Source organism: Maylandia zebra, linkage group LG6, assembly GCF_041146795.1.
Source record: "Maylandia zebra isolate NMK-2024a linkage group LG6, Mzebra_GT3a, whole genome shotgun sequence".
Taxonomy (NCBI): Eukaryota; Metazoa; Chordata; class Actinopteri; order Cichliformes; family Cichlidae; genus Maylandia; species Maylandia zebra.
In genome coordinates, this window is record NC_135172.1 from 15452510 (window position 1) to 15466885 (window position 14376).

The 14376-nt window shown below is 41.5% G+C and overlaps 1 protein-coding gene across 1 annotated transcript in view; it reads right to left on the reverse strand.

The window, feature by feature from the left end:
• The window catches only part of myo15ab (myosin XVAb), a 50159-nt gene that overhangs the window by 34106 nt on the left and 1677 nt on the right, over positions 1–14376 (reverse strand). Inside the window, exons 2-23 of the mRNA XM_076884749.1 lie at positions 14201–14320; positions 13775–14092; positions 13367–13564; positions 12839–13071; positions 12117–12522; positions 11743–11825; positions 11290–11353; positions 11048–11157; positions 9722–9796; positions 9539–9635; positions 9218–9321; positions 8644–8707; positions 7861–7974; positions 6482–6643; positions 6253–6366; positions 6084–6142; positions 5636–5759; positions 5429–5524; positions 3685–3816; positions 2843–2968; positions 1675–1752; positions 1420–1571 (exon numbers count right to left, since the gene is read on the reverse strand). Of these exons, the coding sequence (XP_076740864.1) occupies positions 1420–1571; positions 1675–1752; positions 2843–2968; positions 3685–3816; positions 5429–5524; positions 5636–5759; positions 6084–6142; positions 6253–6366; positions 6482–6643; positions 7861–7974; positions 8644–8707; positions 9218–9321; positions 9539–9635; positions 9722–9796; positions 11048–11157; positions 11290–11353; positions 11743–11825; positions 12117–12522; positions 12839–13071; positions 13367–13564; positions 13775–14092; positions 14201–14320 (3029 nt within the window). The remainder of the gene's footprint in view (positions 1–1419; positions 1572–1674; positions 1753–2842; positions 2969–3684; positions 3817–5428; positions 5525–5635; positions 5760–6083; positions 6143–6252; positions 6367–6481; positions 6644–7860; positions 7975–8643; positions 8708–9217; positions 9322–9538; positions 9636–9721; positions 9797–11047; positions 11158–11289; positions 11354–11742; positions 11826–12116; positions 12523–12838; positions 13072–13366; positions 13565–13774; positions 14093–14200; positions 14321–14376) is intronic.

The window sequence follows — 14376 nt, forward strand, 5'->3', positions numbered from 1 at the left end:
ATTTGAGACATGATTGAGGCTAATAAGGCTGTCAGAGATAATCACTTTAGTCTAATGGTACACCACGGCAAAACAAATTGTTCAATCCGCCTTTAGGAACAAGGCCATGATAGAGTGTGCGTTGTTTGATGAGAGCTGTGAAAGAAACCACTCCTTCTTTTGCTCATTGCCCACATCAGACACTCTCATCACAGACAATTTCATACATTTATGAAGCATCATTATCTTTTTTCACCAGTGATAGTCAGGACCACTTTAGTCTAAAGGAGATTAATATTTCCCACGACTGCGATTCATATTTGGTGGTGTGGCGCTGCTCACCTCCCCGTCCTTCCATGTGCACACGTGCAAAGCTAGAGGCAGCAGGGAGAGGACCAACGAGACTGTCTGTACAGAACTGACAGCAGACATGATACTGATTAAGTCAGACACACCATAAAAGGAGGAGATGGGGGGGGGGCTTGGTACAAAGGGACTTGCAGATGATTCTTAACTGCAAGCAGAGTCATGGCTCAGTCACACTACAGCAAAAACAGGATGGCAACCTCATGGCAACTAGGAAAAACCGGACCTCTGAGTGACCACTTTTGATTGGAAGGTGACTGCACCAGTTGCCTGGTGGTTGGCAACCTGTCTCCAAACAACTGCAGTCTGGCTTGACTCTCTGCAACCACTCACATACAGACTGGTAAAAGTTGGCAAGTAACTTTTTAATTTATATTCTGAGTCAAGGTTAACAGGTATGCAGGTGTCTTTTTGCAACGGGGGACTCATCTCTCAGTTTGATTGTAATCTGGTTACATGTCTATATAAAAGCAGGTTTGCTGGTAATATGGTCAGTTTGCAAGTAATTTCTGAATATTTGTTTCAAATCTAAGAGGTTGTGTCTGGAGTCTGAATGAAAGTCGTTAATGTGAATTTGATGCCAACAGATTTGTGATTTAATCTAATTAGTCACAGTTAAACACCAGATTATCACAAACAGATTTCATATAATTGCCAGATTGACCCTATTCAGCTGCACACTGGCTCAGTTGTATTGTTATTTTATCAGCATGTTGATCCGCCAAAACCGCTTTAAAGACAGTAGCTGACCCGATTCTCATCTTCAAAGCAAGCATTTAATTTTACTGCACACGGCTGCACTGTGGTCCACTGTTTTTCCTTGTGTGACTTTAGGATAAAGCTACTTAAACTGCCCACCCATTATGCGATTTGTCAGCTGGATGCATAGAAGACTGTCAGCTGAACATTCAGCTGATTCATCGCAGTTGTAGCTGAGCTTGACTTTGTGGTTCACCTGAACTGATGACAGGCTCAGTGTATTGTGGGAACTCGAGTGAGTGTCAAAGAGGGAGAGATTTCAAAGAAAGCTGTGATGCAGTCTTCTTGTTTTAAAAAGATAAATGAGCCTAAAACCTTTCCATCTTTTCCAGCAGCTCTTGCAGGCTGCTTTGAAACTTTGCGCTGACCGTGTTGGCCTGATAACGGCGAGCCGCGCTGCTGCGCCGCACGTTAGACCGCTGCTGAGACAAAGACTCTGAGTGCTTCCAGAAGAGGCTCGAAACCATCTGCACACACAGAAAGACACAGATAATATCCACGTTACAATATCATGCTTCACCATACTTTAGTATCTGAATCAATTTTTTTTTTAACATTTCGACTTCTCACTCTGTTCTTGCTCTGGGTGAAGAGGTCCAAAACATCCTGGCGCACCATATCAAAGTTCTTATCCAAGAATTTGTAGACCTGCATCACAAATCATTCAAAACTATTGCAAATTGATTCAAACCAGAAATTTACAGCCACATGCATGAACGACAGGGAGATTTTTATGGAACGGAAATATCTCTGGAGTCTGGTTTTGACAGATTACATTAGAATATGTTTAAAACATACCACACAGTATGCAAGCGACTACCTGTTTCACAATCATACTGTCCAAAGCAAGACATTTTGATGAAAAACCTAATAACCTTCAATACTATATCACATTCATTCAATATTATAACACAGTTTTTCAGTACTCCCGTGTACTACTTCACAATGATTTATTCACAATAGAAGCCATGTGAACCTGAACAAGAATGGATGGAAAAAAAGAGATGGATGGACACACAATTCTAGAGCTGTTAAGCAATTAGTCAACTAAAAGAAAAATCACTCACTCAAATTTTCAATTAAAAATGTCATTTCAACAGCACCTGTGGCTCTTAGTCTGTCAGATGTGTGGATTTTGGTGTGTATTCATTTTAAATTGTTTAAAATCCTTACATCCAAGAACAATGTGGACTTTGGATCTGATGGGCACCTGTTTAACTCAGTGTTTGAGCAGGTGCACATATGCTATACGGCTGAAATGCAAAAGCCCCAGTTTGAGTCCGACCTGCGGCCCTTGTATGTCTGAATTTACCACATGTGGACTCCAATCACGTTGTACAGACATCTGACAGATGATCACTGGCAAAGGGTGTGAATTCTTATTTATGTGCATGTTATATTTTAGCTTTTTATTTTAATAAATTTTCAAGAATTTCAAGCAAACTTTTTTTGTACTGTTTGTAGAATAAAAAGTGGAAAATGAATTTAATCAGTGATTTGAAATAATGCTGTAATATGACAGAATGTAGGACAAGCAAAGAGCTGTGAATACTTTCCAGATGCACTTTATATGAGAATGCAAAAAAAGAAGGGAAAAAAGGAAATGATCAGAGGAAGAACACTGGGAAAAAAAAGGCTATAAAAGAGATTGAAATGTTGAGAAATGAAAAGTTGAAAATGTTAAAAAGCAAAACACAGAGAAGCAGGAAAGAAAGAAAACAGGGAAGGCAGGAAGTACCTGGTAGGTGACCTTCCCTGCATAGTGTTTCAGGGTAAACTCTGGCTGTGGCATCTTTGGCCTGGCATAGAGCGGATTGTTTCCATGGTGATAGTGGCACTTCTGAAGGAAGGTGTGGTCTGTTGCCTAGCAATGATTGGAGATGGTTAATGGTTGTTGAGCCATGGAAACTAAACCTCTACAGCACAAACACATGTTTCCTGTGCGTGTCTGCGTGTGAGTGTTTGGCAGATCGCCTCAGTGGGTTTTTCATGTAACGGCGTGTTCATATTTCACTCCAAGCATCAGAGACTTATAATACATTTATCTCACTATGAGCTCAGACAGCTTCTTACACTGGGAGCCCCGGGAATAATGATAGCAGCAGGTAGGCAATTAAGTGAGCATGTGGGATAGTTTTGTATTGATTGAAGCTGGCTACAATACAGTCTCCTGGTTAATGAGAAATCCAATAGTGCAGGGTTTTTTTTTCTTTTTTAACTCAATTTTTTTTAAAACTGAGATATGAAATATGAAGTTAGAGCTGTTGTTGGCTTGTGTTTTTTTAACAGCACGCTTAAAGAGTGCAACTCTTCCAAAGTTTCCTGTAATCTAATATAAGCTTATTATAAGTGCGCTCGCTTTCCACATACTGAGTCTGTCTCAATCACTTGTTCTTCGCGCACTTGGGGCTTCTCTCTCCGTGGAGTTATAAGTCATTAAACACCTTTGTCTTAATTAAAAACTGCTTGTGTTTACCATTATTGTATTCACTTTCATATTGTATGTGTTTTTGATTCAATTTAAGCGAATTCCAATAACTCTGGAGAAAACGGTTATTAGTTTAACAGGAATGGGCTTACCTGAGGGAAACCGCACTGGTCGTCCAGTATGCGCAGTATCCCATGGGGCTTAGCAGCAATAAGGTCGAGGCATGCCTCGTTGTGGCCGAAGGGCTGCTGCTGCCATTTGATCTGCTCCCGCATGTACTCCTCCTACGCAGCATAATTCAGCACAAAACAAGCGCAAGATTCGTCAGGCTGGTGTGTGTAAAACTCGACTAACTCGCTGCTAATTGTTTCTTGCTTTCTGCTATGATTTGTGAAAGATTTGATAGCCTGAGTTTAAATGTGCCTCTGGAAATACCTCCTTTTTTAGACGGGTGACATGGGGCTACAACTGTGAAACGGGAATATAGGTTTCATAGTTGTGCTTCTGTATCATTAACACAAAACTCTTTAAGCTTCTCTGGTGTCATTTTAACTTTTTTTGTTGCTACATTAAATTATCTTGTTGGCTTCAGTGGTGAACTATGCGGGGATTTTTCTGTTGTTGGGGTTTTTTTTGCTTTGTGGCTGCCTGTAAACTATTGTGATAGTTTGCAGGCAGCCTTGCATACATACAGTCACTGAAAACTTTATTGGGAACACCTTGCTAGTTTGTGCTCATGTTTGACATTCAGAACTGATTTAATTCTTTATGGTATAGATTGAACAAGCTGCTCAGAAACATTCTTCAGAGATTTTTGTCCTTTGTGACATGATAGCATCACACAGATACTGCAGATTTGTTGGCTGCAAATCAATGATGTGAACCTTCTGTTCCACAACATCCCAAATGTGCTGTACTGGATTGAGATCTGGTGACTGTGAAAGCCATTCAGTACAGTGAAACCCATTATGTTCAAGAAACCAGTCTGGGAGGGTTTGAGCTTTGTGACATGGTGTATTATTCTGCTGGAAGCAACCATCAGACGATGGGTACATTGTTGTCATAAAGGGATGGACATAGTAAGCAGCAATACTCAGGTAGGCTGTGGTGTTTAAACAATGCTCATTTGGCACTAAGGAGGCCCAATGTGTGCCGAGAAAATATCCCCACACCATTACACCATTACACCAACATCACCCTGAAGCATTGATACAAGGCAGGATGGATCCATTCTTTCATGATGTTTATGCCAAATTTGGATTCTACCATCTGAATGTTGCAGCAGAAATTGAAACTCAGTGGACCAGGCAACATTTTTCTAATCTTTTGTCCAGTTTTGGTGAGCCCGTGTCAATTATAGCCTCAGTTTCAGTGTTTAGCTGACAGTAGCAGCACCCAGTGTGGACTTCTGCTGCTGTGGCCCATCTGCTTCAGGTTTCAAGGCATTGTGCATTCATTCTTTTGGATACATTGGTTGTTGCTTTCCTATCAGCTTAAAGAAGTCTGGCCATTCTGCTCTGAACTCTGACATCAAAACAACATTTTCACAGAGAAACTGCCGGTTATTTGATATTTTCTCTTTTTCAGACTGTTCTTTGTAAATCCTTGAGATGGTTGTTTGGGAAAATCCCATCAGATCAGCAGTTTCTAAACCATTCGGACACATCTCATACCAACAACTATGCCATGTTCAGAATCACTTAAATCAATTTGAACTTCAGCAGGTGGTCTTGACCACATCTACATGTCTAAATGCATAGAGTTGCTGACATGTGATTGGGCAATTAGATACTTGCATTAATGAAAAGTTGAACAGGTGTACCTAACAAACTGGTCAGTGATGTCACTGATGTGAACTAAATGGGAAATGAACACATTAACTTGTGGTTCTCTGACCTGCTCCTCCTGGAAAATGACCCTGTTAAAGTAGAACTGCAAAGTTTCATTGGCGTAGTTAATGCACAGCTGCTCAAAACTGTTCACCTGTAGCTCCTGGAGGACACACAGAAGAGACAACCGGGGGTTATGTGAGTCACTTAGCACACGGGTCAGCTCAGACACAAACACAGATGTGACGTTACTGCGAGTGCTCTTCAGTTTGACCTCAAATCCATAAATGTCCAGCACGGAGATGGAGAGGGCTTCGTTGCGAGGGTAGACGCGTCCGTTGATGCGCTCCGTCAGCCAACTAAACAGCAGCGAATACAGGATCTTGGCAACAGCATCTCTATGAAAAACGCACAATAAGGTTTCTATGGAAACAGAAAACCCGGTTCCTATGGAAACAGAGGACATCTGAACCCCCCCCCCCCCCCCCCCCCACTTCAAGCCCTGACGTCCTTTGTCCTCACATGCCTCTACCAAAGATTGGAAGAGAATATCACAGACTCTTGGCTCCCTCTCAGCAGTCTCCTGGTATGATTTTAAAGCAGGGGGTGAAAAAAACATGAGGACATTAAAAAGCCCTAAGATTTTCAGTTTTTTTCCCCCAAGCAGAGCAAGGTGCATCATGTTTAATTTAACAGATTGAGACTTTCACTCACTCACTCACCTGGCATCCACAGCACTCTCCACTGTCAGCGGAGTATAGATCTTCTCCCGCACCGTATCCTGGGGGATCAAACACATCTCTGATATCTAACATCTATATTTTGTTACAGAAATAATCATATCTGTGGTGTGTGCACGGGGCTGTTTCTGCAAAAGTGTGCACCACTTACTGTCAGCTTGAAGGTGACAGATTTCTCTAGGCCCTCGGGTGAGACCAGCAGCAGCTCAGCCACCACCCTTATCTCCTGCGTGCTCACCACTGACGCGACCTCCTGACCCTCAGCCTGCGGGACACAGTCGCAGACACATACATATGGAGTCACTGTCATTATTACTGCCAACGTCATCCTCACCATTAGGTCGTGAAACTAAATACATGTTTGTGTTTGAAAGACAGACCAGGTGTGGCTGGAAGTAGATGTTCCCCAGATGAAGGACAGAGGAAAGAAGTCTGTAGATGCCATTTTGCTCCTCTGGGGTGAAACACAGGATGTCCATGGCACTCAGCAAACGCCTGAAGTCCTCCCCGTCATCCTTTCCCTCTATGGTACAGTTCCCTCCCTGCATGCATGGACACACACGTGCACCGTTAGGAAAAAGACATTTTACCCTCTTTAGGTCTAATTTAAGAGCAACTTATCAGTGATTTGAGTCTCTTGGTGCAGTGATGGGGAGGATCCACTTCAGGGTGTATCAGAGCACCGTGACCTCACTGGCGATTGCAGTTACGAGTGCAAAAGGGCTCACTTGTCAGCACACTTTCAGTCAGGGAGAGCAATGACACGCTATCTCTCAGCTCGGTGCTAAGTTACTCTTCAAAAAATGTTGTTGTAATTACCACAAACACACCGCTAACTGGGTGGGAAATAGTCCAAGATGAACACTACCTCATAAAGAAATACAACAGCGCAAATCAGCTTGGAAATAAAGCCCAGAGGTGAAAAAACAAACAGAAAATGTCATAATTATGAACAAATGGCCCTAATTAATTCTTTTTGTGTGGAAAAAAAAAAACCTGGTGTTGGCAGGACAGCTGACAAAGAAGAAACAAGACTACAGCTGTGCCTGCAGCTTTGCTAGGCTGCAGTTACGCACACCTGTGTTTCAATATAAATGTTGAAAAGTGGACGTTCAACAAGTATAATGTTAATCCTATTCACCAGGATAGGCTGTGGTTTCATGGTTTTAAATCTGTGAGCAATGAAATGGTCATTTCTGTGCTGTATTAATACTGTGACATTAGTCTGATCTCTTTCATTGTTCAGGACTGGTTTAACAATGGCTGATTTTGGATCACACTGCACGCCACCACAGTGGATTTTAAATAAAACAATCAACATGTAATCCAAGTGCAGACTTTCAGCTTTAATTAAATGGGTTTCACAAAAAAATTCCATTAACTTTTTAGGAATTCAAATATATATATTATAGATAACGTGACACAGATGCTCTTCCAGGGCTTTACTGTAGCTGCCTTCAGTTGCTGTTTGTTTGTGGGTCTCTCTCCATCCAGTTTAGGCTTCAGTAACTGAAAAGCATGCTCTATTGGGCTGAGATCGGGTGACTGTCTTGGTCATTACAGATTATACCATTTCTTTGCCTCAAGAAACTCTTGGGCTGCTTTTGCAGTATGGTTCTTATTGAATTTTAGTCCCAAGACTTAATGGCTTAAGGCTTACTGAAGTAGCAGTTATACTAATGGTAACTCTACAGGAGATTAATGTCCTTGTGATTTTCTTTGATATCTGATGGATGTCTGCGTGTTTGAATCTGAGCACCTGATTGAGATAGTAGTAAGTCTCAGCTTCCTGCAGGTACAGCGAGTGCTTCTCATGAGGAGGAAGGCCTGCCAACATCTCATAGAAGATGTGATAGTTCCTCTCTGATTTGGCCTGTGAATAGACACACATACAGAAAAAAGTCACCCTGACACATGCGCACACACACTAGGACTGCTTAGCAGTTTAAATCTCTTATGACTGAAACGGACACACATAATGCCGTTGACAGAGAAACACATATTTGAGGGATACTCAAAGGATGTGTGACCAGATGAAAGCGACCACGAAGAAAGTCTCGGGCTACATCTCTACATCTGTCTGTAAGACACAGCTGTCTGTCATTCAAAGCCATTCAGATATACGTCACTGTTATTAGAGCCACAGTATGTGAATATTTAATTCTCCCTTAGACCAGGCTTAGAGGTATATCTGGACTGTGGATGGCAAAAGCACATCACAGAGCAATGTTTAAATTTTACTTGAACTTTTCTTAACAGTGAACTTAATTACACAGGTAAGACACTGCTACGACTTTGTGCTTGCCTGTTCTTCAACGCAAATGCCGTTCGGTGACGTGTAAGTGGCCTAGTACCAAGAAAGGTTGCTGTTGCAGGTTTTACAGGAAAAGTGAACAGGGTGCCTACTAGGATATGTAGCGCTAGGTTCAGATGGCATTAGATTAATGGAAAGGAGTGCATGTCTGAATGGGGCTCATGACTCAGTGGTAAAAAGACTCCACCTGAGCTGTTGTGTGAATACGTGTGTTTGAGAGTTTTTCACCTGAAAGACAATGCGTGACTTCTCCAGCAGGTACTGAGACGTTATGGCACCGCTGATTACACCCCTGGTAAAATTACACAGTCAGGTACACACACACACACACACACACATGCAAACACAGAGTAAGGCTGAGTTAAGTAACAAGTCATGCATGTGTAATGTGCTCTCTGTCACAGTTCTAACAGAAAATCAACTCCTTATCTAACTGTGCCAGTGGGGCATATTAGCATATTCCCCAGTAAACCCAGTGTCACCAATTCTCTGTGTGTGTGCATGTGTGTGTGTTTCTGTGTGTGTGTTATGATACAGGGATAACATTACAGATCTATAAAGACATTTCAAGTGACCAAAACGGGCGAGATAATGTATAACACAGAGTAGAGTCACAAAATAGGCCGTTTCTTTATTTTATATATAGCCTCTTCATAAATGCTATAGATTACAGTCTACCTAACAATAAAAGCAAAATTATTACAAATAAAAAAACACACTGAAACATCGGAAATCCCTTTTTGGCGTAACACCAACACCAAAAGGAAGCAGCTGAAAGAAGAAGAATGTTGTTACTACTCACTCGTTCATGTAGATCTGCGTGTATTTGCCAAAGCGTGAAGAGTTGTCGTTGCGCACTGTTTTGGCATTCCCAAAAGACTCCAACAGGGGCATGGCCTCAAGGATCTGCCCAGTCAGCACAGAGGGAAAATTACTATGAGCACTTTCAGTATGACGGTAAAGAGAGCAAAATATGGGGGAAGCGATGAGAATACTTTACCTCTATCTGAAGGCAGAAGATAGATTTAAAGACCACGATGTGAGAGAAAAAAAAGTTAGTTTAAACTGAATATGAGCTTCATTCTGTGTCTGTCCACTCATACAAAAGAATTGGACACTGGACATATACCTGCTGTGTGACATTGCGTTTGTGGTGTATGGCTGTCAGGTAACGCAGGATCAATTTAGTGGCCTCAGTCTTCCCTGACCCACTTTCTCCACTGGAATAACAAAAACCACCAATATGAATGATTTATAGCGCTCGTTTTATGATGCCTTTAATCAGACTTTAATCAGCAGTTCATACCTGATCACTATACACTGATCTTTTTTGGCATCCATCATGGTGGTATATGAGAGATTAGCAATGGCAAAGAGATGACTGCAACACAACGAAAGATGTCGAATTAGAATAAAATCACACACACACACACCAGCTGTGTGCATGTCAGCTTGGTGTGTGTAGAAGTGGCAGTGAAATCCATAACCAAACTCTCCCTTGGCAACAGACCATTAACAGTGTAAGGCGAGCCTGTTACTAACACCTGAGAGTGCTGGCCTTTAACGCCTTTATTTACCGCCGTACAGGATCTCAGAGCACAGCTTACGACACATGTAGACAGATGTAGTGGGACAGCGTATGCCCACACAAACACAGCTGTAAAGGTTTCACTTAAAGGTTTAACCTTTTAACGGCTAGTGTATCACATTTGATACGTGGTGTTTTGTGAGTTTTTGAGACTTTTGCGTCATCAGTGTGAATTTTTTCACCCACAAAAACCAAAATGAATTACACAATACATTTTTTAAAACTCATGTAGATGCAAATTAATATTTTTGTTTTTTTCAAAAAATTGTTTCAATAAGCACTCCATTTTCAAACAATTGTGGTTCCAACTTTTTCTGAACCATGAACCATTCTCTGGCCTTTAGTTTTATTTATGCATCTAGATTTTGGGGTTAAGGTCACCAGGAGAAATTAGCTGTGTAGACGTCTGCCTTTCTCTAGAATAAAGTGTATTAAACTGCCAAAAACTGCATTTGAAAAAGTCATTAGCAATGTCTCTTGCAATGAATTACAACCCGTTTATTCCCCCAAAAACGTTTCATGAAGGAACTATTTTCTTTATTCTGAACTATGTCAGCTCAGTGTATCACTTTGCTTGTGGCAGCCTGACCGAATGTAAAAAATAACAGCATCCTTTAAGCTGAACTATAATGCTAGCTAGCTACCTGCTTTTTTTGCTTTATAAACAAAAAGAAAAGCTCCTGTCGACTTTTTCAGTTTAGAACTACAGGGCTAGTGTCGTCTAATTCATTATATTCTAAACAAGGCAGACATCTTCACATCTGATAAATCCAAAAACGGGTAGTCTACAAAAATAAATAAATAAATAAATAGTCTAGAAAAGGTGACTTCTTGCTAAATTCATAGGAAAATGCCTGACCTTTGTCACACTTCTGAGACAAAGTTAGAATTAAATCATTTCGAGCCTAATAATCTTGTGCAGTTTATTAATAGTAAAATACTCAAAAATGGCCTATCTTGCATTACCTCTTTGCAGAAACTCTAACAGGTCCAACACATGCAAAAGCCCAAACACACACACACACACACAAACACAGATCTTACGGGGGGTTATCACTCAGTCCATGACCTTCATAAAGGAGCACCATGTCTGTCCCGTAAATGTTGAGCAACTTGTATGGATTCACAGACACAAGGATGCTGCCTATGTAGGTCTGAGTGGAAGACAGAGATGACAGAAGGACAAAAGGACAAAAGGGAGGGTAAACGAACTGAGGCAGCTGGCAGTGTCCGTGACATTTTATGATATTACGTTATTTAATCTGCAAATGAGTGATTTAGCATACATAGACAAGATCCTGGTCGTAGCGTTTCTTCAGGTTCATCAGAACAGTGGTCTCATTCAGCTCACTGAAATTAAACACAGAAAATTAAAATTCATGTCCTGAGCACATATTGTCCTGCTGAAGCAGCACTCCCACTCTCACTTTGACATCCAGCATTAATTCGTTTTCAAAGACACTCAAGAGCTCTCTCATTTCCGAAGACTTGTAGTTAAAAACAAAACAAATATCTAATGTGGGGTTTTTGCTCTGGATGTGTTTTTAATAACACTCACATACTTAACATATAATTTACATAATTATAGTGTTTCAAAGCTTTTCAGAGCTTACAGGGACACTGGGAACAAACAAGCCATAGAATAAACTGTGTTACACTGTGCTCAGGGAATAAACTGCTTGTAAGAGTGTGATATAAGTAAATAAGAAGTGAGGCTGCTAATAATGGTTTGTGCTTACGGGAGCTGTGTCAAGTCCTCCATTCCCTCCGCCCAGCGTTTAACCCTGTGGCTTGTTGTGGGCATGCTTAGGATAGAATAGATCTGGACACACACATGAAATGTACATAGTTAGTCAAGGACTCACAAATAACAAAGCCTGGGGTGTACAGTCACGGCTCAATGCATAGCTGATGCAAAACATGCAGAAATTCAGATGTTTGTGAACTCTATGAGGAAATGCTGCTAGGGCCATTTAGCTTTAAAGCTTCTCAGTTATTGCTTGAATAATCTGTACATTACGCTTGTTCCTATGCCAATCTATTCTCCACCAATTGTAAAAAATTATAGAAACTTAAATCCTCCTAAAAATGGGTTGATCTTGCATTCAGGTACCTTGTCATACCAGCTTTGACCTGGTATTTTCGGCCTGGCTCTCTCTCTCTCCGGAGCCCAGTCTGGGTCCTGAGCCTTTCCATCCACAAATCGAGGTGCGGGTGAATATCCTTCTAACACCCCATCTTCTTTGTACATCGACCACTTAGATAAATTCTGCACAGTGCCATGTGGTAAAACCCTCTCAGCTGCCCAAACGTCCTCACCTCCATCCCCTCCTCCTTGGGCATTTCTGGCCCAGTGGCCTGAGCGTGGCCCATACGGAGGAATCACAGCATAGCGATTATCCTCACCCTGCAGTCCTGTTGGCACCGCGTATGAAGCATAACGAAGCTGCTGGTTTTGAATGGCATCAGACAGGCTTGGATTGTGGAACCGCCGTGTGAGAAGTGATTTATCTGGAAGCCTAATGGACAAGAAAATTGATGAGTAGCATGTAACTGTGGAACACTGGCAAAATGTGAACACGAACATTAAGTGGGCTTACTCTCTAGTATGTGAAGTATACAAGACTAAATGCTGCAAAATGGTCAGAATCAAAGTATGAAAGAACCATCAACATATGCAGATTGTATAAAGTCAACTGGAGATGATTTGGGTTTGTCTGTTAGTTAGTTTAAATGAATCCCCAGCTTGCAGATTGATTTCCTAATAGGTCATTTACCTGGAAAAACCTAATCAGGTCACTTGTGATAGTTTCCAGTAACAGAATAGTTTCCTACCTGTAACTGGCGCCACGCACATCTTCCTTCTGCAGCGCAGTGTATAGGTTGGGAGGTGTAGGTTTGGGCACGCCTGTCAGCACAGAGTTTTCTGACAGATGATAGAGACCTGTAGAACGAAGAGCCCGGTTTTGCCTCAGAGCAGATGAAAGGTTTGGAGGCTGACCAGGGATTACCAGGGTCCCATCAGGAAGACGATATGATGCACTTCGAAGGTTTGCATTCGTGAGAGCCTGAAGGAGGCAGAGGAAAAGCAGAGAAGTTACTCAAGAGTGCAGTTTAGGTCACTAAAATGTCCCCAATATTACACTTCATTTCAATAGTCTGTAATAGCTAGAATGTTATGCTTAACTTTAGAAGCAAAAAAAATGCAACTAAAACAGCAATAAAAACATAAATAAAAGCAATACAAATAATGTTTACTTTATACTTTATTGAATAGTATAAATAGTAATAGTAAATAGTGATAAATAGTAATAGATTACTGTAGCAAAGCTAAATGATATACTATTTTTAACAGGTATGCACTTTAGAGAGATCAGGGCCAACTGGCTTCCGTGGGTCAATGATGATGGTTCCATCGGGCAGGGTGTAGGACACACCCTTTAAATAAGGATTCTGCAAGGCAGCTGCCAGGTTGGGGCTCTTTGGTTTTCTTGGGTCAACGATAATAGTTCCATCTGGGAGCGTGTATGAAGCTCCTTTCAAGGCTGGGTTTTGGAGAGCCTAAGTTTTAAAACAGAGACAAATGATTTAGTCATCAGTGAATTAAAGAGGCACCTCAGGTCAACAGTGATTATTAGACAAACTGGAGCCACGAGAACTTTTGAAGACATGATACTTATACTTGTTAACTTTTACACAAGTCCTGCTATGTGGGGAAGAGAGGGTGAGTTGAAAGAGAAATTCATAGCACATAACATATCAATAACTAACCTTGGCCAAGTTTGGTGATATGGGTATATTGGGGTCTTGAAACCCTTCTGGTAATTTGAATGAGGCACTCTGCAAGGCGCTGTTTTGGAGGGCACCGGAAAGGTTTGGAGAGACAGGTTTGCGTGGATCAATGATGATGGTGCCATCTGGCAAGGTGTAGGATGCACTTTTGAGGTAAGGGTTCTGAAGTGCTGCTGCGAGATTGGGGGACTTTTGTTTCTTGGGGTCAATCACAATGGTCCCATCGGGGAGAGAGTAGGAGGCCTCACGCAAAACTGGGTTGCTTAGGGCCTTAGCCAAGTTTGGGGAAATGGGTTGCTGAATGAGCAAAAACAAATAGAGAAAAATGTATTAAAAGATTCCTTATTTTGAACAAACAGATGATGAAAAGAATGAGTTAAGAAAGGAACATAAGACATGGATTACTTGCTGTCTAGGATCGATAATGGTCCCATCCGGAAGAGTATATGAAGCAGTCTTAAGGTTCTGATTCTGAAGAGCTCTCGAGAGGTTAGGAGACATTGGCTTCTGAGGCATACGAGGGTCCTATGTGGGTAGAGGCAGAGTGTGAATTAGAAGAGTATAATGTAATGAGGCAGCTG